At 43.6% G+C, this 27,373-nt stretch overlaps 2 protein-coding genes across 14 annotated transcripts in view; both read left to right on the top strand.

The window, feature by feature from the left end:
• Nucleotides 1-490: 490 nt before the first annotated feature.
• ACADL (acyl-CoA dehydrogenase long chain) lies at nt 491-18,350 on the top strand. The gene is made up of 11 exons (XM_030486796.1): nt 491-970; nt 2,954-3,115; nt 6,155-6,292; nt 6,723-6,887; nt 7,816-7,882; nt 9,112-9,276; nt 9,959-10,060; nt 11,310-11,423; nt 13,588-13,715; nt 15,809-15,895; nt 17,722-18,350. Exons 1-11 carry the CDS (start codon nt 897-899, stop codon nt 17,813-17,815), a joined length of 1,296 nt encoding a protein of 431 aa, XP_030342656.1. The 5' UTR covers nt 491-896; the 3' UTR covers nt 17,816-18,350.
• A 360-nt stretch (nt 18,351-18,710) lies between these two features.
• KANSL1L (KAT8 regulatory NSL complex subunit 1 like) overlaps nt 18,711-27,373 on the top strand; it is a 66,534-nt gene continuing 57,871 nt past the window's right edge. For 3 of the 13 annotated variants that reach the window (XR_003991488.1, XM_030486788.1, XM_030486784.1), the window contains exons 1-2: nt 21,534-22,923; nt 25,670-26,787. Coding sequence is in view for 10 of the 13 variants with exons in the window: in XM_030486788.1 (XP_030342648.1) it covers nt 22,846-22,923; nt 25,670-26,787 (1,196 nt within the window). In the remaining 3 variants the exon portion in view is untranslated. Of the gene's footprint in view, nt 18,831-21,530; nt 22,924-25,669; nt 26,788-27,373 lie in introns of those variants that run through there. The other 10 variants (XR_003991490.1, XM_030486793.1, XM_030486794.1 and 7 more) reach the window with 7 other exon arrangements.

Here is a 27,373-nt window from a genome sequence, read left to right as displayed (position 1 = left end):
AGTGGATTCAGTAGAGTATTATCCATCACCTGTGCAGCGAGGTGACTGCACGAGCTGAAGTGAAGAACTATGAGCAGACTTTATTCTTTCCCCCTACCTCCACTGGTTTTCTCTTCCAGAAAGTAATGCTCTCTTCCCCTCCCCAAAGCTCTTGCACACAACAATCATGAAACACCTTCCTCACCCTCAGCGCTGAAGGATTTTGGTGTGCAGGTTCCGCAGACCAAACCCTACCGACGTGAGGCCGCCGGAGTCCTGCCGCCGATATGGACCCCGGCAGTCCGGGGCAATGCAGTGCCGTCCCGTCCCGCAGCGCTGGGGCAGGGCTGAGGGGAACGCAGGTCCCCCCCCTCCATCGTCCCCACAGACCCGGGGAGGGGTGACAGAGGACCCGGGTGTCCGTCCCTTAGGAGGGGGTACGGACGGAGCCAGCGCAAAGCGGGGAGCGGCTCTGGCCCCGCACAACCACACGAACGCCTAGAGCCATAATCCCCTCCGTGCTCCCTCCCTGGGTGCGCCCGAGCAGCCTCTTTTCCCGCTGCCCTCTGGAACGTGATTTCAAAGCTCCGTTATTATAACAATAATACAGATGTTTCCGCGTAATCCTGCTGTACGCCCAGCTCGATCCGAGGATTTGTAACCGCGAGAAGGCAGGAGCCGGGGTGACTACACGGGTGCGTGTTGTGACAAGAGGCTTCGGGCAGCACCCACCCGCCACAGGAGCTGAGGCGAAGAGAGACGCTGACAGAACTCGGCAGCCGCCGTGGAACGACCCGGAAAGAAAACAATCATGTCTAATTCACAGTAACGTGACGGGGCAAGGATCGCGCCCCTCCTGCTGCTGGCCCGCCCTGCTCTGCTCTGCCCTGCCCTGCCCTGTCCAGCTGCGGCGTAAGATGGCGGTCCGGCTGCTCCGGCTGCGGGGATTGCTGCGGGCCGCCGGCCCCCGGCCCTTCTCTGCCCAGCCCAGGTTAGCGGGGCCGGCGTTGGTGGGCACCGCCGGGGATACAGCGAGGTTGAGGCACCGGGAGGATGGGGGGGGGGGGGTGGCCGTGGCCGGGCGCCAGAGCCTGGGGCTCCGTGTGGGTGGGTATGTGTGTTGATGGGGTCGCACATGCTATATGTACTCGTATATATACTGTGTGACTATACATACGTGGCGGGTGTCCCTGTGTATGCGTTTGGAGGGGTGTGGATGTGTGCTATGTGTCTGTATGGCAGGAAGGTTATAGGCACAGGTATCTTGATGTGTATGTCTGTGTGTGTGCCTGTGCCCCCTTTGCAGGAGGCAGCGGGGTTCTGGGTGAGCGCCTGGTGTCCCCCAGGCCTGGGAGTCCCCCTGAACACGCTGTGCGTGACAAGTTCTGGAGCCCCAATGCATCCACTCGATGGGCCTGACCTTTGCTTTGCTTCTCGTCCACACTCTGGGAACACCAAGTCCCATAGCGGCAGCAGGTGACAGGCTGGATGTGTCCTCTCCTGGGCACACTGGACCCGTGGCAGCAGGGCGCTTGGAATGGGGTTTTTGGGGAGCAGAAATGCAGGAATGTGTTTATGCCTCCTCTGACCTTCAGGTTGTGTCTCCCAGGGCTGTGGTTGATGTGACAGTGCAGCCAGGCCCTTCCTGTGTGCCATGTGGGCTGTGAGCCACGGTTAAGCAAAACGGTGATCTTAAATACAGCTCAGCAACATCTTAAACAGCTTTAAAAATAAGACGGAGCTTTAGGGAAAGTCACTGTGTGCCCAGCATGGAAAGCCTGTGTCTGGGGGGGACAACATAGTGAAAAGCAAGTTGCAGTAGCCTGCTGCTTCCAAATATCGCTAGAAGTAAATAGTCTGTGTTTCAGGCGTGTTTAATCCTTTGCACCAGGAACAGCACGAGTAACTTCATCTGGCAGTAAATAAAGACCTTTGTCTCGGTAATGGAGTGATTAAGTGTAGGCTCAGTTAAGCTCTTTGGGACTGCACAAAATTACTTGTGCTGAGGATCTGAGGAGAGAGGAACAAAATAGTTTGAGAAAGGAACAGTGAAGGCCTTTCCATTTAATATAGCTCAGCTCTGTATTTCTGATTTCTGGTGTTTTGTGGCAGTAAAATAAAGGCAAGTCAAAGAACACAGTGCACATATTGTAAGAAGTGACTTTTCATTTCAGCCCTAAAGTAATATGTCATCCTTGACATTCTAAGCTCATACAAAAGCTTCAAACCCTTCCTTGTTGTTTTGTAATTGCACTTCCCTTGTGTGGTTTCAGCTACTGACATCTACCACTGTTTCAGTTTTTACTTGTTGTTAAAGAAGCATTTTTACTTTTAGGTATGTTTTTTTATCAGAGTTTGGGAGGATTAGCCTTCCTCTACAACAAGAATACTGAAAGTTAGAAGGAATTAAAAAGTATTATTTTCAAGGTTAGAACTATGCAGGTATATATGTGATAATGCAAAGTATACTACAGCCCTCAGAGCATGCAAATCCATGTTGTACTCGCTTATATTTTGAGTGTGTGAATTTTCAGTGTCATGGATTGGGAGACTTTCGGGGGCATGTAGAGAATGAACAGAACTGACAAAAAAGCACACTTGTTAAAAAAGCTACCTGCTCAGTTTAAATTGAGTTGAAGTGCATTTTGGAGGTTGGGTGGCAGGGGGAGAAGGCAGTGATGATTTTTAGCATCTCTAATGAACAGGAACTTTAACCTCTTACCTATGTATGTATTATTATTGTTTCTAATTTAGTTGAAGTGTTAAGGACAAACTGGTCTTGCTTTACCTCCTTTCACAGCCCAGTGAAGTACAGTGTGTGCTAGGTTTTACATTTATTGTGGGTATCCTTTAGACCTAACAGTGTGCTAAACTTGGGATGTGAAATATGTTTAACAACGCAGGTGTGCCCTTCCTTTTTAAAGGGTTATGTAAATGGGGTGTCCTAACAGATGCTTTCATTTGTCTTTTTTAGTCCTCTGCAAGCTGAACAGCATGGCACAAAGCGCCCCGAGCCATCTTCTTCTAGAAGCTTGCTTGATATAGGCACTCGGAGGATCTTCTCGTCAGATCATGATATCTTCAGGGAGAGTGCCAGGAAGTTCTTTCAGGAAGAAGTGCTGCCTTTTCATGCACAGTAAGATAGCTCTTAAAAATTCTGGTTTGCCAAATAATGTGCATTTTTCCCCCCAAAATGCCTTCTGGGGGTGTTAATCTGACAGGATAAACAGGATATTTGTTTTCATTTTCAAGCTTTTTTAATGTACTCAATTAAAACAAACCTGCCTGTGAAAATCATATTGGGGGGGGTGGTGGTGAAATCACACATAAACAGAGTTCACTGCATTCTTTGAGCTCCAGTGCAGGCATTAGTCCTGTAAGCCGGCAAATGCAGTTTTTTGAGTTGCAGCAAAAGAATCCGTGCTTGTAGGTATTAACTCTGGCACTAATGTCTTGGGGGTAGAATTAGGGAAACGATTCAGTTCTTATGCTATTGTACTGCTGTGATCTAAAAAAAGCATTGACACTGTCTGGATTACATTGGAGTAGGTGTGTCAATACAGTACATGTAGGATGGTGAGCTGAATTATGTATTACCAACACATTTGCACAAAATATCTTTGTTTTCATTTCTCTTTGTTTTTTTGCTTCCGTGGAAATATGTGTGGTGGTCTGCACAGAGTAGAAGCGTTGTACTTCCACTGAACTAGAGCTGGAGGGTGGTCTTCTCCCTTATTTTAGTTATATGCAATCATGTTATAGTTGGAGAAAGAAAATAAATTAACTAAGAACATGTTTTTGAACAAAAAACATTAAGCTGCAGAAGTGTCTTTAAACAATTTTTACTTTACCTGAAAAATGGTCCTGTGAAAGCACCGGGAGTTAGTGAAGGGCTTGTTCATCGAATCCCAGACTGGTTTGGGTTGGAAGGGACCTTAAAGCTCACCCAGTTCCAACCCCCTGCCACGGGCAGGGACACCTTCCACTAGAGCAGGTTGCTCCAAGCCCCCATGTCCAACCTGGCCTTGAACACTGCCAGGGATGGGGCAGCCACAGCTTCTCTGGGAAAAGTCTGTGCCAGCGCCTCAGCACCCTCACAGGGAAGAACTTCTTCCTAATATGTAATGCAAATCTCTCCTCTATCAGTTTAAATCATTCCCCCCTGTCCTATTGCTGCATGCCCTTGTCGAAAGCCCCTCTCCAGGTTTCTCGTTGGCCCCTTCAGGTACCGAAAGGCTGCTCTAAGGTCTCCCCTTCAGGAGCCTTCTCTTCTCCAGGCTGCCCCAGCCCAGCTCTCTCAGCCTGGCTCCAGAGCAGAGCTGCTCCAGCCCTCGCAGCAGCTCCGGGGCCTCCTCTGGCCTCGCTTCAGCAGCTCCACGTCCCTCTTGTGCTGTTGCCCCAGAGCTGGATCAGGTCTGCGGGGGGGGGGGGTCTCCCCAGAGCGCAGAGGAGGGGGAGAATCCCCTCCCTCAACCTGCTTCTCATGCTCTGGGGGTGCAGCCCAGCACATGGCGGGGTTCTGGGCTGCAAGTGCACGCTGCTGGGTCATGGGGAGTTTCTTGTCAACCAACACCCCCAAAAGTCTTTCTTCTCAGGGCTGCTTTGAATCCATTATCAGCCCAACCTGTGTTTGTGGTTAGGATTGCTCCAACCCAGGCTTTGCACTATTAATTATTGCACTTGCATTGATCTTGAATCATGCTGCTAGATGAGTTTCCTGATGCAGCTCACAGTGTGTTTCCACAAACAGTTGAGGTGGCACAATTGAGTGAGTGAGGTGTTGAGGCTCTGGGGCAGAAATGAACAGCAGGAGGCAATGGAAACAGCTTGCAGCAGGGTTGTTGCCAGCTATTTTTTTTCGCCCTCCAACCATGACCTCAAAGTAGTATGCTTTTCCACTGAACAATCATATCCTGTCCACACAACCAGATGTTTTCCCTCATCTTTTGTTAGAATGACTTCTAGTGTAGGTCTGTGAATGGGTACTGGCTGTGCTTGAGACTGGTGAAGATCCAGCTAGCTTGCTGATCCAATGATTTGCTAGGCAGACTGGAATAAATTGGACTTGTATTTTTGTATCACTTCAGCAACCTGTGAACTGTTCTGTTCTCACACCTTTCAGGTAAAGGAGGCTTCAGGCATAGTTTATGAAGTAGAGACAGGAATGGCCCTGAAAGTGGTGGTGGGGAAGCAGAGATGGTCATGAGAGACGTTTGTTTAAGATTTCCAGTGTAGGAGCAAAAGGTCTGGGAATGAGCTTAAATGTGTAGGACAAGATACTTCATTAACTATGGATAAAGTTCTGTGGCATAGCTCTGCTGCACACAGGTGTGTCAGAGGACATGTTCTGGTATAATCTGTCTACCATATAATTTTAAAAGTGTGGTTTTAAAAAAAAAAAGGACACTAAAAGAAAAAGCCGAGCCACTAATGTCTGTCTGACTTCCTGGTGAGTTGGCAAACTCCATGAAGAGGCACTATTTTTCCAAGAATAAGTGATTCCTGTGGTGTTAAAGTTTGCAAAGTGTCAGCAAATAGGCCTCAAGTATCTATTTACAAACTTGAAACCTCTTTAAAGCAGTAATTTACCAAGGTACAGTACTCACTTGTGGTAAGTGCACAGGGACTGACTTTATATAGAAGTGACTGGTATGTTAACGCTCAGTTCTGATGGAGCAGTTCTCACTGGTAGAGTTGAAGTCTTTCACAAAAGGTAGGGATGTGTTACACTCATTTCGTATATGGGGAAAATGGAATGTCAGGAAGATAAAGACCTGCTCATAATTATCCAGCCAGTTGTAGCTAAACCTCCGAAATACCAGTCTGGTACTCAGACCAATAGGCAGCACTGCCTTTCATCACAAGTCTTAAAGAAACGTCAGGTTATGTGTTATATGAAGCAGGAGTTCAAACTTCTTGTACAGTTGGTGCCCTGTTGTGTCCACAGTGGCATCTGTGGACTTGAAGACTAAAAGAACTATTATTAAGCCACCACTTCTTAGCTGCAAAATATAGTTGTCTACGTACCCTACGCATTGTCTGTTGGTGAGGCTGAAAGCCTCTTCCTATGCAGTGAAACCTGGCTGCAGGTGTTGTGTGAAGCAGCAGCCACGACAAATAAGCAGTAGCACAATGGGGGATTTAATGCATGGCTGTTGTTGTGCTCATTTTGCAGATGGGAAAAGGATGGCCAGGTGAGCAGGGAGCTCTGGGAAAAGGCTGGGCAGCAGGGTTTGCTGGGTGTTGCTATCGCTGAAAAGCATGGAGGCATTGGAGCAGATATCCTCTCTTCAGCTGTGGTCTGGGAGGAGCAGTGAGTACCACACGCTTCGGGATTAATTTCAGTGATATTATCAAGAGACTATTATTTTTCCAGGAGGTGCCCTCATTATGGAATATGTTTGCTTACAGAAAATAGTGTTCTCTTCCTCATGGAAAGAATAGTTTAGACCCTCTTGTTTTAAGTATTGCGGATGATCGTTTTAAGTAACAAATGTCATCGTGCTCCACTGTTAGGGCTTTGTGGCTGGGGGAAGGTTTTTGTTAGTCTGATAAGTTATATACCCATTTGGCTGTGAAAGCACATTCTATAAATAACAGTGCAAGTGCCACAGCTCAGATTGTCTGAGACTTCTGAGTGGTGGGGCTTTCTTCATTGTTGGGTCTATGTTGTAACAGTGTAAAGCTCAGTGTTTAGTGTTTGTAGGACTTTTTTCTGAACTTCTTTTCCCCTGCTCCCCAAGGATGTATGTTAACTGTACTGGCCCAGGATTCAGCCTTCATTCAGATATAGTCATGCCCTACATTGCAAACTATGGCTCTGAAGAACAGGTTAAACACTTTATCCCCAGAATGGCCGCAGGCAAATGTATTGGAGCTATTGCCATGACAGAACCTGGGGCTGGCAGGTAAGCTAAATATTAAAACATTATATGCTGTCTATTGATTTGTCAGTGAAAACGATTCTGAGCCTCCTGGTTATATGGTCATTTTAGTTACTAGACAATATCCTAGGTTAGGCAGGACCTCAAAAACCCTGTTATACTTTACAGCTTTGTCATTTTCAATATACTTGGTCAGAATCCGTTTCTATATAATCCCGCTGTGGGCAAATATGCTTTGTGTTTGCTTTTATAGCCTGAGTTTATAGTTACTAACTTGCTTGTCATGTGGACGTAATTTTAATATGCCAGGTAGTCAGGAGAAAACTACATACCTCGGTAAAGAGGGCTTGACTTTTACTATTAGCTTTTGTTGTGGAACAGAGCACCTTGTTTTCTCTTCTCTGAACCCTTTCAAACAGAGAAGTGTCCCTCCTTGCCCATCATTGTTGAAGGGCAGACAGCACATGTTTGGAGTAGACACAGCTGATCTGGCCAATTCCCGAAACAGAGAGGGACAGGTGAAAAGCAAAACTTGTTGGTGTCATGCTTCTACAAATGGTAGATGTTGCCAGTGGCTTTTTACAGAACCTCCTGATCAGGGTTGAGCCTGCTTAGAAGATATGGTTTTGTCTGGTGTTTATCACTTAAGGCATACTGGCGTAAGGGATACTGACCCGTTAGTGCTTATGACACCACCTTCTACAAGCAGACCCGTTAAAACGGGTCCTCCTGCTCTTGTCCGATTGCATGGATTTATCATCCCTTTCCACAGCGTGTTTGTGGTTTCTGTGTTACACTCTAAGCTCTTTCACTGTGTTTCACTGTGTTTCACTGCGTTTTCACTGCACCCGTGCCTGGACAGTATAAAATTACTTTATATTGGGTAGAATTCAAGATGCAAATTGAAGCTTCTGCAATGGTTTCTTGAAGGACCTTTTGAATTTCATTTTAGTGACTTGCAGGGAATACGGACATATGCAAAAAAAGATGGAAATGACTGGATTCTTAATGGGAGCAAGGTAAGTGAACAGACACATGCACCTCGTAGGCTTTGGGAAGTGAATGCATTTAGACAGAGAAGGATGTTCACCAGTGTTAGTATTTCCCCCCAGTCCTTCCGCTTTGGTTCTTTTTTTGTGGGTTATGCTGTGGTGGTGGTTGGTTTTTTCCCCTGTTAACTTTTTTCCTAGGACTTGAGATGTTGTTGGCAATTTACAGGCCAAGTTATGGAAATGCTTGAGTAGGTTATTTTTATAGCTTTTAAATAACCTTATCAAAAGGCCCATTTTCTCTTAAACTGGGAAGACAAGGGGTGAGGGGAGAAAATAAGTCCTGTGTAGAATAAGTAGGGCCAGAGCTGGTTCAGCTGAGATTGAACAACAAAACAGATAAACTATCACTGAAATCTTCTGTGGCCCAAGTGAAAACTTGTGTTGCCACAATGCAGGCTGTGGAGGCTTTATTCAGGAGCCTGCTGGTTGTGTTAGGAGAAAGAACCCAACTGGATTAGGTGTTTTGTGTGTGTTGTCAAGCTGTTGCAATGCTGGCAGCATTAACCTCTACTTCACTGCCCTAATAAAAAAGCAAGAAGGCAGAAATAGTGTTCAAATGGAAGTGTGGGTTCAACAGGGTTTGTTTTAAAGCTATGGAGTGTTTTAATCTTCTTTCTCCCTGCTTTCTTTTGTGCTCCTGCTGATAACATGGTACCGATAGTCACTTCTCTCCTTAGTGGAATTTCCAGTGGTGAGAATGTGTGCAAGGAAATATGTATGTATAGGTGTTCAGAAGGATATTTGCTCATGCTGCATAGTTGAGGCCAAGCAGGACAGATAGCTTGTTTCTTTACCTGGAATTAAGATGGATCACTTTGGCAGGTTCATGACTCATTGTACAGGATTATAATAAGCAGTTGTGACAAGGAGCCATTGATAGTTTTGCATGTTATACATTGCTAATTTAATTTCTAGAAAAGAGATCCCCTGTATTCATTTAATCTCTACATTCAATACCATATTCCTTCTTTATCATGGGACAGACAAAAGAAACAGATCTTTGCATTTCACTTCACACTTCTGCCCCACACAACACTCCTCAAACTAATTAATTCATAGACCTGGTTTCAAAACACTTAATTCTGAAAGCTTAAGAGCCTTTTGGATGCTTGCAGCTTGCCTTTCAGCTTACCCGTGAAAGAGTCAATGCCAGTTTTCTAGCTTGTTGCTTTATTCCAAGTTGCTTTATTTTACAGGTATTCATCACTAATGGTTGGATGAGTGATGTAGTGATCGTGGTTGCAGTTACCAACCGGGAGGCCCGATCTCCTGCTCATGGGATCAGCCTTTTCCTGGTGGAAAATGGAACAAAAGGTTTCATCAAAGGACGCAAGCTGAACAAAATTGGCTTGAAAGCTCAGGTGAGTTGCTACCACCCCTAACACTTAACTTGGAGGAAGTTTAAAATCTCTTCATGCCTGGCATTAGGTAAATAAATATAAAACAAAACTGTGGTGCTATTCGAGTTCGTAGGCTTTAGAGCACAAACGGTACACATGCAAGGTATGATGCTGAGTTTGCCTACATAAGCCTGAAGCATGCAGTGTGCAAGGAGAATGCATGCAAGAAGCCTGCAGTGTGCAAGGAACCTGGATTTGTTCGCTCTGATCTGACAGGATCTTCTTGGTGTCTTCAGCCACCTAACAGTTGGCTGTAGAGATGGTAGCACCACATTCTTCTCAGAGGAGCATAGTGAGAGTGGCAAGGGACACAAGTTACATTAAGGGAAATTCTAAGTAAGTATTAAGAAAAAAAAATTCACCATACAAGTGATCCTGTAGTGGAACAAGGGGCCAGAGAGGCTGTGGAGCCTTCGTCTTTGGTGCTTTGGGAAGAGGTGGACGAGGCCCTCAGCTGCTTGCTTAGCTGGAGCTGCTTTCAGTAGGAGAGAAACTAGCTGACCTTTGGAGGGCTCTTCCAACCCAAATGGTTCTATGATTTCAAGTTAAAGTGTACAATAGCAAGAAAAAAATGGGGCAAAGGAAGTGGAATGAAGAGATGAGAATGTCGGGCTCTAAACTGTTGTGTTTAAAATCCTCTTAGGACACAGCAGAGCTGTTTTTTGAAGATGTGCGGTTGCCAGCCAGTGCCTTGCTTGGAAAAGAGAACAAAGGCTTCTATTATCTGATGGCAGAGCTCCCTCAGGTAAGACGAACTGAGTGTTTGCTGTCTGTAGGAAGAATACAGGATGATTTTTGTCATCGTTAGAATCTGCCTTAGCTTGAGGATTGTGTATCATGGGGAGCCACCTTGGGCTCAGAATCGGGATGTCTGTAGGCAACATTGTGTTGGTAACTGCTGCTTCTTAGCTGGAGTACACGGTTCCTAGTGCTAACGGTGCCATTCTTTGGGCATTGGTAAAAATGTTGATATCCCATCAGCTCAGCCCAGTCTCTTAATCAACAAACCAACTAGTGAAGAAGCTGAAGGTAATGTATTTAAAAGAACATACCACAGTTTTGCTGTATAATTATAGCATGAAACCACTTTGCTTAGGAAATGAAGTACAGGTTGGAGGTGCCCGATACATTTGGCATTCTCTTTAAAGAAACAAGTAAGCACTGCTATTTTAGCTCTTACACCAGTAGAAGCACATTAAAGATATAAGGAACTCTGTCCATATAGCAAAGTAACGAAGTTGTTTAGTTGCCAGAATACCTTGCGAGTGGAAAGAACAGTTACGACTTAGTTTATGAAGTTTTGGAATTATTGGAGAGGATAAAGAAGCAATGTGGTTTTTCAAAGCATGACTGTGCTTTGTCAAAACTATGACTTTGTACTTGCCTTATCTAGTAGGGATCATGTTTATTTTATTTTATGCTGTGAGCAAGTACAAAACCTGATCAAAGGAAATGTTTTACTGCTTTAAAGAAGTGGATGCATTCATGAACAGGTTCAATCTGATGCATCAGATGATTTCAGTGGTGCTAGAAGCAATTGTTCTGTACTCAGTTCCTGTTTTTCAACATGTTATGAGGAAGGAAAAAACAGCCAGGGTTTTGGTTGTTTTTTTGGTAGGTTTTGGGGTTTTTTTTTTAAGCTGTCCTATTAAAATTGTTAAATACAGTTGTTCTTTAACCTGAGCAGTGAAAACCGATAATTGAAACAGAATTTGGTGTGAGTTTTTCAGTCAGTCTGAGTCCTGTGGTTGTAGCTATTTTCTGACTCATTGTGATAGAATAGTACCCTGGAAAAGTCTTAACAGAGCTTCAGGCAGGAGGCATTTGTTCCACTCATTAATTTCAGTAATGCAATGTGTCTGATTTGATACTTAGTGTGACTTCTGCCCCCCTCCCTTAATGAACAACACTGCACATCTGTGCCCCAGTTGTGCATCTGATATGGAGAAATGTAGGTCTCGTTCAACTGGATTCTGTAATTTGTGTTTCAAAAGGAGAGACTACTAATCGCTGACATGGCTCTTGCCAGTTGTGAATTCATGTTTGAAGAAACAAGGAATTATGTGAAGCAAAGAAAAGCTTTTGGGAAGACAGTTGCACACTTGCAGGTGAGTTTGAACTGAGAGACTTGTGTACAGATTCCAGGGTGCATTTGCTTTATATGTGAAATAGCAAAGGAAAATCACTGGGCTGTTTTCAAAGGACTGTTTGCAGAGGTTCCACTGTTGGAGCATGGCTGTTGTTTGCTTCCATGCCCAACACCACAAAAGCCTTGATGTATGTATTTTATGATTCAGTTAGATACCTCCCAGCAGTGCTGCTTTTGGAAGTGAAATGTGCAGGCCAAAACAGGCTTTTTGCTGCTGGTGGAAGAAAATTACCTGGTTGCTCTTAGGCTTGCGTTTTACTGTCGGAGGTCCTAACCACAGGGTCTGTTACACCTGCGTGTGTGTCTGTGTCTGCCTGGGGTTCTACAGGCTGCAGAAGAGCTTGGTGCATGTGCAGGTGCTGCATTCCCCTGCACACAATGCATTGCAGAAAAATGGAACTCTGAGGCTGATGCTGGGGGGTGCTGCCAGGCAGTGACCTTGCTACCTGCATACAGAGGTGTTTGTATTCAGCTTTATGGGTGTTGCAGTGAGATTCCTCAGCTAGCAGCTAGCCGGGTATTCAAGTGACTGCATATAAAAGTGTTGGATCGGTCTCTGTGAGCGTACCTCACTTCTGACAGTGGTAGTTAATTGTGTTTTGAGACACTTCTGCCTACGCTCTTTAGTTGCAGTCATAAAAACAGATGTTGCTTTCCGCAGTACTGCGATGGTCGGACTTTCCTGAAAACCACGTTAGCTGTTAGGGCTGGAGCAGACCAAGCTCCTGCGTGTTTGCTTTATAGGATAGAAGTGATTCATATGGGTTCATATGGGATTCATATGGGGAGGATGTTGCCTGCCTCTTTTTTTTTTGTATAATATACTTCTTTAAATATAATATACTTTTTAAATACTTAATAATTATCTTAGTCGTGAGACTTCCTTTGTCAAAATCAAATCTTTAGCTGTGAATGGCAGCAGAATCAGGCCCTTTAGAGGCTGGAATGGTAGGCATCTTTCAGAGAATTATGATTTTCATCTGTTTTTAAAGCTACCATTCAGAAATATAGTATGTGCAGTGTGCAGCTTTAACACAAAAGGAATACATTTTACCTGTTTTTTAATGTAGATAAAGGATGCTTCTTAATTCTGGTAGTTCGCTGTGCAGAGATCTCCAAAATAATCTCCTTTTTTAGGCTAGCCCACTGCCAACCACCAGGTGGCAAATAAACTTAACAAAGTATATTATTTTTGCCAAAGCAATCCATTCTTGCATACCTCTTCAGTTTCCTTTTTATTGCTGATGGCTAGAATATGCATATAATCAAAAATCCTTTTTAATTAGAACTCTGCCTTGTCTAATTCGTTTAGTCACGCCACAGTACAGTGTTTGAAATCAAATCTTTGTAATGGTAGACTGGTCCATTATATTTCTTGTCAAGGGAAGCATTTTATATATATATATATGTAAAAAAGAAGATTTTATATATATATATAAAAAATATATATATATAAAAAATATATATTTTCAGAAGTGTGGAATTAGAAAACCTTTTGTTACTGGATGGTGTTTTTTATCCCCTTCCTTATCAGAATAACACAAAGATGGTTGAATGCCTGCCTGGTCTGGCTTTACAGAACCTTAGCAATGGATTTATTTTAATGTTTTTTACCTCTTCTATTTAGAAACTCTTTTCCAATGTGACAGAACTCAGTGTTGAAAAACTTCCTGATGGTTTTGCTTGTGTCTCTTTGCATATGACTTAAACTCTGAAGAACCGAATGCATAGGAAAAGCTTTCAATAGATGATGAAATGATATTAATTGGGGAAGTTGGTGGCTCTACGGAGTGAAGGGACATTCCCCCACAAGAGGGAGCCGAGAGGGACAGAGCACCCAGTGCCTCCTACGCTGTGCTCTCTAGGAATTTGTGTTCAGGTTCTTGGGGTTTGTCTCGTAAGGTCATGTTTTGAGTTGGTCTTGAGAAGCAAAGGGCCGTAATTTTCTCTAATAAGATTGGTAAAGGCATAATTGTATGGAAAATAAGCTGTCTTCTGGGGTACAGTGGTTTGAAATGGTGATTTCTAACAGAAATCCTTTTAGAAAATGCTCCATTTTCTACTTCAGGGATCACTTACAACTGTCCTCCTTCTGTTCTTTCTTTGTCTATTTCCAACATCAGACAGTGCAGCACAAGTTGGCAGAAATGAAAACGCAGATTTGTGTGGGCCGAGCTTTTCTGGACAACTGTTTGCAGCTGCACGCAGATAAACGTCTGGACTCCCCCACAGCTTCTATGGCAAAGTATTGGTATGTGGTTACTTGCATGATCTTGACAGGAGGCTGATTAAAAACCCTGAACTGTCCAGATCTACTGAAGAGATAAAATTACTGGCTGATTAATAATAACCTAGTCAGCTTCTAATACAGACCGCTAGCTTTAGCTGTAATGGTGTAGCCAGCAAAAATCTTAATTACATTGAAAACCAGAGTTGGTTAAACAGATCAATTTCCAAACAATAGTGTGCTTTTAAAACAGGCTTCCATTAATAACCAGACCAGGACTCAGCTTTAGCTTCAAGTAAAAGTGAGTACCTTGTTGGTATTTAGACAAACATTTATATTTTGCTGTAGAAAATTGTTGTTGAGGTTTTTTTTGGGGGGTTTGTTTTTTTTAGTGGGGGGGCTTTGTTTCTTTTTAAAAGCACAGGTTTATTTGAAGCTCATATGATTATTAATCATTAATGAGTTAATTTTACTTAGCAATAGCCCTTTGGCCCACCCAGTTCCTGAAGCTATCTGGTTTGGGAAAGAAATAGTTGGCTACAGCTACTGCTGTAGCTGAGACTAAACAGTGCTTTCCTTTATTGGCCAGAACTCCTCCTCTCTCTCCCTGTACTTGGTGGCGTTATCTGTTAACTTAGGTTTAACCAGAGAAAGCTGGATGAGTAGAAACATCTAAGATAGTGGCAGATAAATTTGTATAGTTTTCTTTTTGCTTGCAAAGATGGGACAAAAAAAGCACATCAGACACGAACAAATAATTTTGTGGAAGATGCATTGGTTTACAGCTCTTAGAAATGAGCAGGGAATACTGGGGGAATCCAAAGAGAGTATCTACAGTGAAAGGAAGGATTTTGATTGAGCGCTGTTCCTGGCAGTGATTACCTAGAAGTACCAGGTACGTAAGCAGAGGCATTCAGTTTTGAGGAGGAGGAAACAACTAGTGCCAGCTCAGATATGTAGACTTATTTCCTCAACAAATTTCCCAGAGCGAGGCATTTGAAACTCCCCTACATTCCCAACTGGTTAGTGGCACAATTTGTTCTGGATTTCCCCTTTCCCTAATGGAGTCTAGAAAATGCTTGAATGTAGAATTGCTTTATTCCCTAATTAGTTCAGGAGACTGTCTCCAGTTAATTTTGCTTCAAACCTTCTGTATAGTCCATGGCATGAGTTAGAACTTTGAAGGATCTTAGAACACAGTTTGTGCATTTCTTTTCCAATATGTGATGAAAGATCTGAAGGTTTTGTTTTGTGGTGACAGTTTGTATTGTGTACCTAAATTAATTTGAGCATGTATTTAGGAAAGAGAGTTGCAGTAACTCACTGCTGCGGACTTAAAGTTCATATAATAAACTGTAAGGATTTAACTAGATGAGGGAGTGGTTTCGAGAATAGGGGAGGATTAGCTTGAAGAAAAGGACTCTTACATTCTTCCATGAGAAGCAATTGACTTGAATCGTCACTTTATTTCTGTTTCTTCTCTGAAAGTTACATGCTTAGAAAGTGTGTGTGGGAGGGTTCGTGTCTTTCAACTTTAACTTGAACTTCCAGTGGGGTTAAAATCTGTATTTTGCAGTTAAATCTGTATTTTGCAGCGAGAAATCCTGTTTAAGAATAACAGTATTTTGTAGAATAGAAAACTATAACATTTGAGGAAAATAAGTTATCCTCAGATGATGGATATACTCAAGAGCATCATGGTATGTTGCTAGTGGGAGTGTAGGGGGGAAGCCTGTCATTGCTGTTAATTTTTGACAAAGCTGAGGGATTTGGTATGAAAAGAGACTGTATCAACCTGCTTTACGAAAGAAATCTCTGTAGCCATGAGAAAGGTAAGCAATCTTGTCTCTTTTAAAAGCTTTTGTTCTCCAACAGCTCTTTCATAATGAGAACAAATCTTTAATACGTGAAATTGAACAGTGTTTGTTCCTTACCAGTCATGAAGGATGAAAGAAAGTCCCTTAGAATATAAAGTATTTTAATGGCCAGCGTTTAAGATCAGTTATGTAGAATAAAAAGTTTGGTTCTGTTTTCTACTTGCTCAGTTATCTGTGTATCTCGTCATGTTTCACAGCGTAACATTCTTCTAAAAACCAATTTCTTTTTGGCTATTTAAGGTGTTCTGATCTCCAAAACAGCATAGCTACTCAGTGCGTGCAACTGCACGGAGGATGGGGGTACATGTGGGAGTATCCAATTGCAAAGTAAGTGTAGCATTTCAGACTTGAATGGTGAAAGATTACCAGCAAAGTAAAATGAGGCACCCCCTTTACGTCTACTTGTCAGTTGTTTAATGTTTAGAACTGATTTACTGCCCCTTTTCTCATCATGTTTATTGAAAGGCAGTCTACTGTATGGATGTTTGCAGGAAGGCTTTGTTTTGATTCTCCAAATAATTCATAAGCTGTTGAGCAATTACTATCTATATTATTATCTTTTTTCCCACAAAATAGAAGTTGCTTTTCTAGAAGAAAATGTTAATTGTAGAAACAGGGGAGCAATGTAAAAATAAAAATGAGGAGAAGTAGTTAGTATGTTTTATCTGAAATAAAATGCATGTGTATGAAGGACAGTTTCGATCTTTTGTAGTACTCCAGAATAACAAATTGCCTAAACAAGAGTATGACTGACTACATTCAGCTTTTTTACACCCTCTTAAGTGAAAAAGCTAAGAGATCTATACGTTAAAAGAGGATTTTGCCATTCCCAATTTTTGGCTTACTTTATGAATTTAGGGACATTTATAGAGTTTTTCTATATTTCCTTGTGTATTATCTGTGAAGATGTGTTTCCTTTTGTGTACATGCCATTTGCCACACTAAGTAGAGTTTTCTGGAGGTGTTTTTAATAAAAAGAGGATGTGATCTGATAGGAGAAACAGGAAAACCAGGACTGCTGTGCAGTTGTCATAAGTAACAAACTAATTTTTTAACTGAATAAGTTTACCCTTTTTTTTAAATTACTGTTATCATAAATACATTGAGTGTGAAATGTTGCTTTAAAATAACTTTTCTGCATGTGTTTAATGAGTATAATCTCTGAGTGTCCTGCAGCCTATCTTGCTAAGGTGGAAGGCCAGCAGGTCCTGTTTAGGGTGTCCTCGAACCCCTGCTTATCTGTGCGTGCAGTAGTTGTCCATACAGAGTTTTATTATCCCCATGGTTCAGCAACACGCCTGTTTCCAGAGAATGCCGTATTGCTCCTGGGCTGCTCTCTGAATAATGAAGCAGAATTAAGATGGGAAAGCACGCTGTCATTGTCCTGTGTGCTCTCACCAGCTGTGCATGTACTGGGGCCGGTTCCAGCACGAGGATGGAAATGGTTTGGCTGCATGCAGCTTTTCGGCTGCTGGCCCAAATAGAGCTGGAGCTGATGTGAAGAACCATTGGCACTTTCTTTTCCTCCCAGGGTGTTTGAGGCCCACCTCAAAGAAAGAACTGACAGCACCATTAGCAGTCCTCTTGACAGGATCAGACAGGCCAGGGCATTAGAGCAAATTACCACGATAACTATCAGTTTGGCTCTGCAGGAGTTGTTTTTTAACAACAAGGAGGCACCTGGGTGCAGCAGTTCATGCGGGCGTGCTGTTCTGCAGGATGCATGTGGTGGGGGAATGGGGGCTTTGGTGTCTGGAGCTGAGTTAATGCTCCCGTGCTGAGAGGAAAGGAGGGAATAAGAATTGGGAGGGGAAAAGTAGTAAGAGTCTTGTTTCATAGAGTTTTATTTAATAAAGGGAGAGGTTTTTTTAGAGTTTTATTTAATAAAGTGGAGACTTTACAATGTAAACAAAAAACCAGAGGAGAAATACTGAGCAAATTCCTAGTTTGGCACAGTATCTTGGAAAGGTGAAACGCTTCAGGTGGTTGAAACCTCTTTAAAAATGTGAACGTCTTTAAAAATGGGAATAGCATGCTTTGAAGAGAGAGAGCTTCGAGGATAAAACTTGGTATCTCTTTGTTGTGATTGTGTGTCCATTCTGAAGAGTTGGTTTTAATCTTTCCCTTTTTTGTTGCTGTTTTTTTCCCTGCAGAGCTTTTGTGGACGCCCGTGTTCAGCCAATCTATGGTGGCACCAATGAAATAATGAAGGAACTTATTGCTAGAGACATTGTCAGTGACAAGTAGGGCAGCCGCTTACTACTTTGGAGAGCCTTCCAGAATCCTTTATATTAATATATGGTATAAAATCAGGCATCAGAATGTAAGTAAAGTAAATGTAGTATATCCTTTCAAGGAAGTGATACTATTAAAAAGTAGTAACAGTGTGCTCTATGCAGAATATCTAATATTAAATTACCTTTTAATTTAAATATCTTGGGACAACACACAGTAATTCTCTGGGTTCCAAAAGTTCTGGTGATGAAAGGCAATTTTGTGTCTGTGACATTATGGGTAGTATTTCAGACTTGATGCCATTATATCAAATCCAGCCCTTACTTTTCAGAATCACATCTCCAGAGAAGCCACGTTCTTCACAAATCATATATTAGCATTTAACACTGAGTTTGTATTTCTCTTTGACAAGTTGGAGTTGAAACTTTACTGCCACCACAGTATGGGGAGGGAGTGTACAGCTGACCTCGATGTTTACATGTAACCCGAGATGCCTTATTTTAATTACTTTGTTCAAATAAATAAAATAAAGCATTTCTATGCAGTCCCCACGGTTATCTGCATCACTTCAAAGCCTGAGGGAGAGTCACTTCCTCTGTGCCCGTGTTCGCCTCAGGGCTCCGAGGGGGAGTTTTGAGGAAGAGAATGTCAGGCTGCCGAATGTTGTCCAACGTTTCCAAGTCACACGCGCTAAAAAAAGCTGGGAAATGTGTTTTTATCACTATTTACGCGCTGCGGGCTGTATCTGACCTCCCCGCAGCGGGGCTCGGCGCTCCGGGCGCCATCCTCCCCTCAGCGCCCCGCCTCAGGCGCCCCGCCAATGGTGGCCGGCCGCCCCCGCGCCGAGCTCCGCCCCGGGGCGCTGCTGATTGGCTGCGCTCCTCCCCTTGCGCGGGGAGGCCCCGCCCCTCCCGCCGCGCTGCGCTTTAGCTGGGCGCGGACTCTTCAACAGCGGCAGTGGGAGCCGCGCCGGGCGCCGCGCGGGTCGCAGCGAGCAGCGCCGCCGGGGACGAGCCGGCGGGCGGAGGCAAGCGCGGGGCTTCGCGGGGCAGCCGGGGTTGGGTGGGGGAGGGAAGCAGGCGGGCGGCGGGGCCGCTGTTGCGCGCCAGCGGGAAGCACCGCGCTGAAGCGCGGGGCGGCGGCGGCGGTGGGGGTGGGGAGAAGAACCCGGGTCCGGGCGGCGGCCGGTTCCCGCGGCCGTGGCGCCGCCGCCGAGCGCGGTGCGCGTGCGCGAGGAGGAGACTGGGGTGGGGGCGGGGCGGGAGGGGGGTGGGTAACGGTTTGGGCGCGGGGCGGGGCCGCGCCTCACCTCATGGCACCGCCCCGCACCGCAGGCTCCGCCCGTCCTTCCCGCCCCGCTCCCTCCGGCCGTGCGGGTGCCGCTCGCTGCCCGCCCGGCCGGGCCCGGCCCCGCTGGGTGACCGCGGTGCTGCCCGCCCGACTTTGCCCGCCTCGGCCGTGCGGGGTGCGAGGTGTCGGCAGCGTGCCCCGCAGCGCGGCCCGGGCTGTCCGTAGGTACGCGCTGTTGTGCTGCCTTGATCTTTCTTTTTTTCATCGTTATTTTTAATATTTGGGGCAGCGGATGGGTGGAAAGCTTCAATCTGCGTTTTCATGTGTGATTTTTAGATTTTTTTTTTAATTCCCGCGTTAAAACTTCCCTGTGGTGAACAGGTTACCACAGATTCCTTTGCCTCCTAGTGACCCTGACCAAGCTGGCTTCCAGACCACTTACTCATAAAACTGAGTAGATAAAGTCGATAGCAAAGCTCAGGACGGCAGCCCAAATCCAGGTGTGTCCTCTCAGCTTCGTGTGTGCTTGAGCAAGGATTTCATCCACTTTGTGCATCAGCTCCCTGGTTGTAAAACGCTGAGGTGTTTAATACCCCTTAGCGGTGGGAAGCAAAGTAACCAATATAAAAGAAAGAAAATCCAAATGACTAAGTCTGCTTTTTGTCAGATATTTCCTTTTTTCTTTTTTTTTGTGTGTGCTTAATAAAAAGGAAATGCTAAAAATTAAACCGGGTAAAGCATGGTTATAATGCTAATAGATGTACCAACTCAGAAAGCTAGTCTGTGTCCCTTAGGGCTCTCCTTCCTTCTTGGATCACATTGTGAAATCCTGTCAATGTTTTGGGGAGTTTAAATTCCAGTCATCTGAATCAGTGCCTAAGAGCTGAATGGGTGTTGGTTAAGACCAGGTTTTATGGCCCACTCTTGAAAGAGTGAAATTCACAAGGATAACTGAAATGTTGACAGGGAAATAGATCTGAAAGTATATATTTATATTAGAGACATGTACAACTTCTGTAGAGAGGCACTTGTCGTACTACAGAAAGTGTTTAAGTTTAGCGTACATTAAAAACGACTTCAGATGTTATGTTACAAATCCATGGCATTATAGACGGAACAGGAATTAGTTGATGGCATGGTAAATAAACTTGGGAATAAGATGTAACTCTCTGTTCAGAAGCAGTTATAAACAAAGGGGAAAACAACCCTGTTCAGAGATTTTAATGAGCCATGGATTTTATCATAAATGAATACTAATGAGTTCCACTTGAAGTATGTCCTTTTTGATGTTGTTTGTGAGTAAAAGTGTTTGGGTGGTCTGTCTTAAATTGAGTTCTTTTTCTTTTCAAAGAGAGATCCTTTTGAGAGGTGTGTGTGTTTTATTGTTAGTTTGTTTTTTTCCTCAAGGAGGTGGAATTTGTGCTTATATCTTCTGGGGAGTGAGGAACACTGGAGTTTGCAGCTTTATCTGTATAGTACTGTCTGCACAGTGAGTGCTGCTGAAAGCTGAGACTCCCCACATAATCCTATTTGGGTTGTTCGGTTTTTTTTTCCAATCTATTAATAGAACAAAACACTAAAATGTTTAAATACACGTCAGGAGTAAGTGGGCTGCTTTTGAACTGAAAACAAAAGCTGCCTACTGAGAAAATTTTCCTTTCTCTTCAAGGCTAGTCCCCAGTGTGTTAAATATGGACCTCTTTCCTTTTTCTTTCATACTCTAATCAGGACATACCCAGTGGGGCCAACATCTCTTTTTGCAGTCGTCGCTGCGAACTATTCTATGAGAAAGTGCAGCATATGCTGTTGAGCTGTTCTCTCTATTCTTAGAAGTTAATATGGTCCTGTAAGTTTTGTGCAAATTGGGAGAGGTAGGTCAAGTACTAGCCAAGTGGATGCCTGCCTCCCACCAGGCACAGCTTAGAGCTGGCTTTGCCCAGCTCCAGCACTGGGTCCTGGCACACAGCGAGGGCAGTGCTGCAGCAGTGCCTGTCTGCCAGAGCACCGCTTTATTTTTGTCTAACCAGTATCAGGGAGGCTGTCCAAGAGTTGCTAGGGATTAGGGGGCAAACAACACAAAGCTGTAGGAAACCAGGTTTTGTCAGTTGTGGTGTAGGCAGATCAAGCTTGCTCATGTAGCTGCCATCTCTTGCAGGTTTCCTCTAGGAGACCTTAAAGCAGCTCTTGACAGTTTGAAATGCAGTATTTTTGAACGTTCTTGCTGAGCTTAATTTGAGGTGTGTCACCAGATGCTGTCTGCTGCCAGGGACTTCACTTTGCTTTTGAAATGCCTTCTAGACAAGGAATAAACACTGGAAGTTTGCTTATCTGAAACACTGTTCATCTATGAATAAACTGGAAACAGCTGTATTAATTTTAAACATTATTTGTAGGCCCCTGAAATCGAAAGCAAAATAGCATGCATATATATGTAAAAAAATGTAAAAATCTTCTCCTGGCGTCCAGGAATCTCATTGTTAACAAGAAAGTTTCAGGTGTTTGGGATGACAAAAGGTGACTCAATTCAGGAGAGAAGGCTTGTACAGAGGAGCCGTACAAACCCTCATGCAAATGGAGTTTTATTGTCACTGAAAACTAAAAGATCACAAACAAAAAGCCCACTAAATGACACAGCAATCATCTCCCATTAAAAATCCCCCAGAACATTGTCTGCAGTGTTGTGTAACTAAAGTGATAGTGTTATGCAAGGGGGGGGAAGAGTCAAAAAGTGAAAGGACTATAAACAAAAGCTGGGAAGGGAATGCCACCCTGTGTGCAGACAGGTTTGTGGTTGGGGTTTGGTGTGTTTATTTGAATAGGGTGCTGCTCATTACCAACATGAAGACACTAGTTTCAGGATTTAGACAAATTCTGTTGGGGTAAGCCTGGGAGAGAAGGATATAATGTGGGAATGTCGAGTGAGGACTAAAATAAGCAGAGGTAGCAGGGGGGAGAGGACTGGAAAAGGAGCAGAGGTCACTGGGGAATTAAGGACTGATCACTGTTGGGAGAGAAGGGAGCAGGGAGTGCTTGGGCTGTGGTAAACTGCAATTCCCAGCTATATCCTCCCAGGTAATTAGGGCATTAGGGGAGGATAAGCATAAAGTCACTTTAAACATCAGTTGCTGTACTGTGCGTGTCTGGTACTTGTTTCTTCCCTCCCCCTGTACTTATTTTACGTCAGCTTTTCCTTTTACAGTTCTTTCTCGTCTTTCAAGTAGAGTGCGTATTCAGCAGATGAAAAGCAAACTGGTTGCCAGTTTAGTAGCATTTCAGCTGGTCTGGTTTTGAAACCGCAAGTAGCACACAATGGAAAAAATCCTTGAAATGGTTTACCTAGGACAAAAAAGCTTTGCCCAGAATGAACATACAGCCCCTTCCTGAATACCATGCTGCAGTACTTGTCTTCCCTCCCTCTGCACTTTCTGGGTTGGTTTCTTTTCCCCCCCCAGAAGATAACAGGTTTGGCTCTGGAAACTCACTTCCAATAAGGTGGAGTGAAATTATTTTTGCTGCTTCTTGCCAAAATGAAATAAAATGTGTCAAAGTGAAAATTGCACCATTCTCGCTGAGCCAAGGACTTGTACTAAAATTTGGTTTTAATTTTTTTTTTTTTTGTTGCAGCTGATACTCTGTTTTGCTCATTTAGCAATGACTGTTTGTGTCTGTGTTTGTAAACTTCTTGGAGAAATGCCAAGGACTGGAGACTGGGACTGTACCAGCTTTTGTAAAGTCTTTTTTGTGGCACTGAAATGAGAGGAACACACGTGAAGTGTCTCACACGACTGTCTTCAGGGCAGAAACATTGTGTGAAGTTTGCACCTTGCTGGGTAAGGGGCTAATTGAGCGATTTCTCTCTTTCAAAGCATTTTTTTTTTTTGGCTATATTGTAATTTAAGCATCTTCTGTCAGGAACACATCATTAGTGGTTTGTTGGTGCTCTTCAGTTTACTGTTTCTGGTTCCATTTGAGGATACTTAAGGGAAAGAGGGAAGAAATCTAAAAGAGGGGAAAAACAGTCCCCCAAACTTAAAAAGAAGGAAGTATGCATTGCACTTGAGGAAATTTGAGACTGTACCAGAAGGGTGTGTAGTATTGGAAGGAATATAATCTAGTTAAAACACTGAAAGTTTTTTGCTGCCAGTTTTTTGAGTAGCCTTCATATTCACATAGGTATGAGAGAGACATCTGCAAACTCCTTGTTTGCTTGAGCAGCAGCTCTGCTGTGTGTGGATGTTTCCTGGCTTTCAGGAGTAGCAACCTCTGACTGTTAACCACTCGGGCTGAGGGAGGTAGGTGATGAAGTTGGACCAGTCCTAAACTCATTGCTCAGTGTATCGGGCTGACAGTATTCTTCTGAGAGAGTGTCTTAGAATTCCCAGGGACAGATCTACCACGGGGATTCCCTTGAGTTCATAGACATCCCACAGAGAAAGCGTGGGCTTCGGTTCTCTCCCGCTTATGGTTTAGCCATCCTAAATCACTGTGACTTATTACAGTTATTTGCCATATGCTGAGATGGGGGGAGGCATAGGTGTCTGAATCCATACTTCTTTGCATTTAAAGTTCCTGTGCCTGCTAGCAAGAGTTGAAAGACACAAAACCAGGAGTCAGTCAGATGCCGAGAGTATTGCCAAGTCACCAGAAGCTTTGTGATTGGGGCTCCAGCTCTCATCAGCCCGTTTCCCTGTCTGATCCTAGTAGCAGGGCTCTTACTGAATGGTTGTCCACTGGGAAAGACTTTATGCTGAACTCCTCTATAGTCTGAAGTTACTGGCTTGTTGATAAAGGGTCAAATGCTGGGGATTTTAACGGTATCATTTAGGATTAGCATTAGGACCACCAAACCTGGTCCCTGTGATGTTGGTAGGTGATGTACAGGCATGAAAACCTCATGGTTGAAGTATACACGGAGTAATGCAAGGTGAATAAAGCATACAGAGAGTGTCAAGGCAGTACTGGAGCATGTGGTACTCTATTTTAATTCGTAATATAAGGGTTAAGGAGAAGGCATCCAGACTGCTAGTTCTCAGCGACTTAGGGTTCCACATCTCCCTCTAAGGTGCTGTTTGCACCTTCAGCATAAAACCTGCAGTTATAAACAAGCTAAGGCTTTGGGCAGGGAGTTTGCTTTTTCTTAAGATCCATACATGGCAGTCTTGGAATCATTGACCCCTTATGGGATCTTGCATTGAAAGTTGCTGAGCTAGGCAGTTGGTGTGGAGATGAAAGGAACTGAAGACATTAAAAGGAGGGCAGTGGAAATGCTGCTCAACTAGTACACTGGTTAAACAGAGAATTTACTGTGGAATTACTGTGCTACACTCACTTTTGTTACTACCTTCTTTTTGTTTCTGTCTTTGTCTCTAGCTTTTTAACAAAGAGCTGACAGTATCTTGTCTTTCAGGCTTCTGCAGGCCACGTTCAGTTAAATCTTTCGTTGGGTTTATTTAACTATCTCCCATGCAACGCTGAAAGTACAGCGTAAGGCAATGATTCCTGCTGTGTAGGCTGTGAAATAGATATAGTATGATATGGTAGCATAGCTGCTGACAAGAAGTGGAGGGTGACACTGGTGTTTTGATCCCAAAGTTAGGAAACCCTTTGCCTCAGCTATGGCAAACCACAGGCTAAAGGGTTTGTAAAGAAAAACTGTTTGTCTTTACTCAAATTGTAAATAAAATAATTAAAGAATATTGTGTGTGTGGTATGTAGGCAGTGCCTGATGAAGAAAGAACTGGGTACAAAGGCACAGAAAGATTTTTTAGGAAACATTTAGAACTTACAGTTCTTTGTTTTTAAAGCATTAGCCTTGATGATTGGTTTCTAAAGTATTATTTTTGAGAATATAGAATACATTAATTAGTCAAATGCTTGTTTTATATAGATTTACATTAAATATGTTTCTCTCAATAGTGCCTCTGAGTTTATTTCAGAGTGTTTCATCATGTGGTAGGTGTTCTGCTGTGCTGAGCTTGTCCTAGATTGCCTACCTGCCATTGCTGGGATACTGTTGTTGACTCATTTAAGTATAAAAAAATAAAAATACTCGAATGAAAAGCAAACGCAACTCAAAAAGTAACTTCTCTCCAGAGCAGGTTACAATAAAATCCAGGCAGAGTTCTGGGGTAGGGATGTGTAGATGTGTACCTATGTGTGTGCATATCCATACACTCACGCACGTGTTTTAGAACACATCCTTCCAGTCATCTGGCTTATGGTCATGTTTTTCAGCTTGGGCAAGGTTAGATGACAGTCTTGAACTTGGTGAGTGTTATTTCTGAGACTGACAGGATCAGAAATGTAGTGAGGTGTGAACACTTACTCCCGTGAGAGGTAAAGACTTTCATTGCACGTGGAACAACCTCTGAACGAAATAAAGACAAAACCCAAAAGAGTGTTCTTGTTTGACTTGGGGGGGAGCGTAGTCTATCCCTGTGCTTTAGATAATGTAATTTTTTTTAATGGAATCTTTAAATAATGTTGGAATGTTGAAACAATGAACTATCTGACAGTTGTTGTATTTGTACTGTGTCATGAAAATGAGAAAATTTACATGGCCCATGTTATTTTCAGGTTTGCTGTAAACTACCTACCGTAGCTATAATGACACCAGCCCTCAGAGAGGCAGCAACAAAAGGTCATGGTATCCACTTGTCACCTTCTTTGTCCTTTAGAGCTATGGAGTCTGATACAGCTTTGTGCATGGAAAATTCCAGAGCAGTGGAAGAGAAGATAAAAGAGGACTCCATCGCACAGATTACTTGCTCAGTCCTGGGGTTCCCCACTGCTGAGCCCAACCTCAGGAATGATATCTTCAGTGTGCAGCATTTTGGTTCTCCACCATCCTCCAAGCGCTATCAGTCTGTCTTGTTAATGAGTACAAATTCTGCGTTTAGCAACAAAACCGGGAAGCAGCCAAAAGCGGGAGAGCCCGGCTGCTCCAGGATGGGAAAGTCATTGCATAATAGTGCTGACACCTCAGCCGGGCAGATTAGTCATTCAGAACCTGAGGAACAGGTCAAAGGGGAAATATTTTCAGAGACCACATCTCCGAATCTGGCAGGAACGCAGAGACTTTCGGATTCCAATGTAACCGAATCCAGTAATGCAGAAGAAATACAGCTTTTAAATGGTAAATGGTACAAGAAGAATGGTTTTTTGGGTAGGGCTTTGGAAGTCTGCACTGAAACAATAAAGGGGGATTTATTACACCAAATTCTTCATGGGCCTTCGGAAGGGATTGTGAGCTGCACCCCAGAGGAGGTGTATGCTCGCTTACTCCAGTGTGTCACTAAGCAACAAATGGAAATCAGTCGTGCCAAAAGAACTCAGAAACGTTTACAAATGCTCCTGGCAAAGCATGTTATCAAACACTGCGATCAGCAGCTGAAATGCTTTGTGAAACATCAGCTACAAAGGATGAAGGTTTTCCATGAGCCAACCAGATTTTTGAGCAGTAGCTCCCTCAGGTGCACTGAAGGTTGGCCAGAAAACAACACAACTACTTTGGAGAGTAGTTCGAGTACGGACCCACAGAACGGAGTTAACATTGCACCAGGTGAAATCCGGGGATTTGCACTTCATACTGGAGGGCTGCTGTCCCGCGTGGAGAAGGATCTGGACTCCGATGCAACATGTAGCAGCTCAGATGAAGATGGTGAGGAACAGACTGTAAGAACAACTGTGGAAGCGTAAGTGTTAAATTCCTGCTAGACTCATGTGCTTCGTGCTTATAAATCAAAATGGAAGGGTCTAGACCTGCAGGTTTCCTCTTGTGTGAGTAACCCCTCACTCAATAGATAGTCCTACTGAAATCAGCAGGACTGCCTGCATGAGCCACGTTTGTCAGGGGCCAGGCAGAGAGTAAGAACTCCTAATTACAACATTTAAGGAACAGTTACTTTACTAGAGCTAGATTTTGTACTGCACAAACTTAGAAGTTTGCATTACATTAGTACTGCTAATGATGAAGTACTCAGATGGTGCTGTAAATTGAATAGTAATAGCAGTGCTGTAAAAGTTCTTTTTGACCAGTATGAAAATAACTCTTATTTTATTCTGGAGCTATTAAGAATTAGTCAGCGTTAGGATCTTGAAATCCACTGCTATGTGATAAAGAATAAAAATGATCATCTGATGCAGGTGTCAGGCCATCCAGTATTTTGGGGTTGTATATTGAAAAAGTTTGCTGCTTTGAATTGTGATTTATAAAATGTTAGTTTACTGACTGAAGTTGTTCTGCTACTGGGAATGAAGGTAGGAGTGGTGTTTTAATTG

This window comes from Strigops habroptila, chromosome 5 (genome assembly GCF_004027225.2).
Source record: "Strigops habroptila isolate Jane chromosome 5, bStrHab1.2.pri, whole genome shotgun sequence".
Classification (NCBI taxonomy): Eukaryota; Metazoa; Chordata; class Aves; order Psittaciformes; family Psittacidae; genus Strigops; species Strigops habroptila.
Note: the sequence above shows the minus strand (reverse complement) of the source record. Positions and strands in the feature narration are given on the sequence as shown.

Coding starts and splice junctions, on each gene's coding strand:
- ACADL (XM_030486796.1), top strand. CDS start 897: ATGGCGGTCCGGCTGCTCCGGCTGCGGGGATTGCTGCGGGCCGCCGGC. Junction 3,116..6,154: donor GTGCTGCCTTTTCATGCACA/GTAAGATAGCTC, acceptor CTCATTTTGCAG/ATGGGAAAAGGATGGCCAGG. Junction 11,424..13,587: donor AGACAGTTGCACACTTGCAG/GTGAGTTTGAAC, acceptor TTCCAACATCAG/ACAGTGCAGCACAAGTTGGC.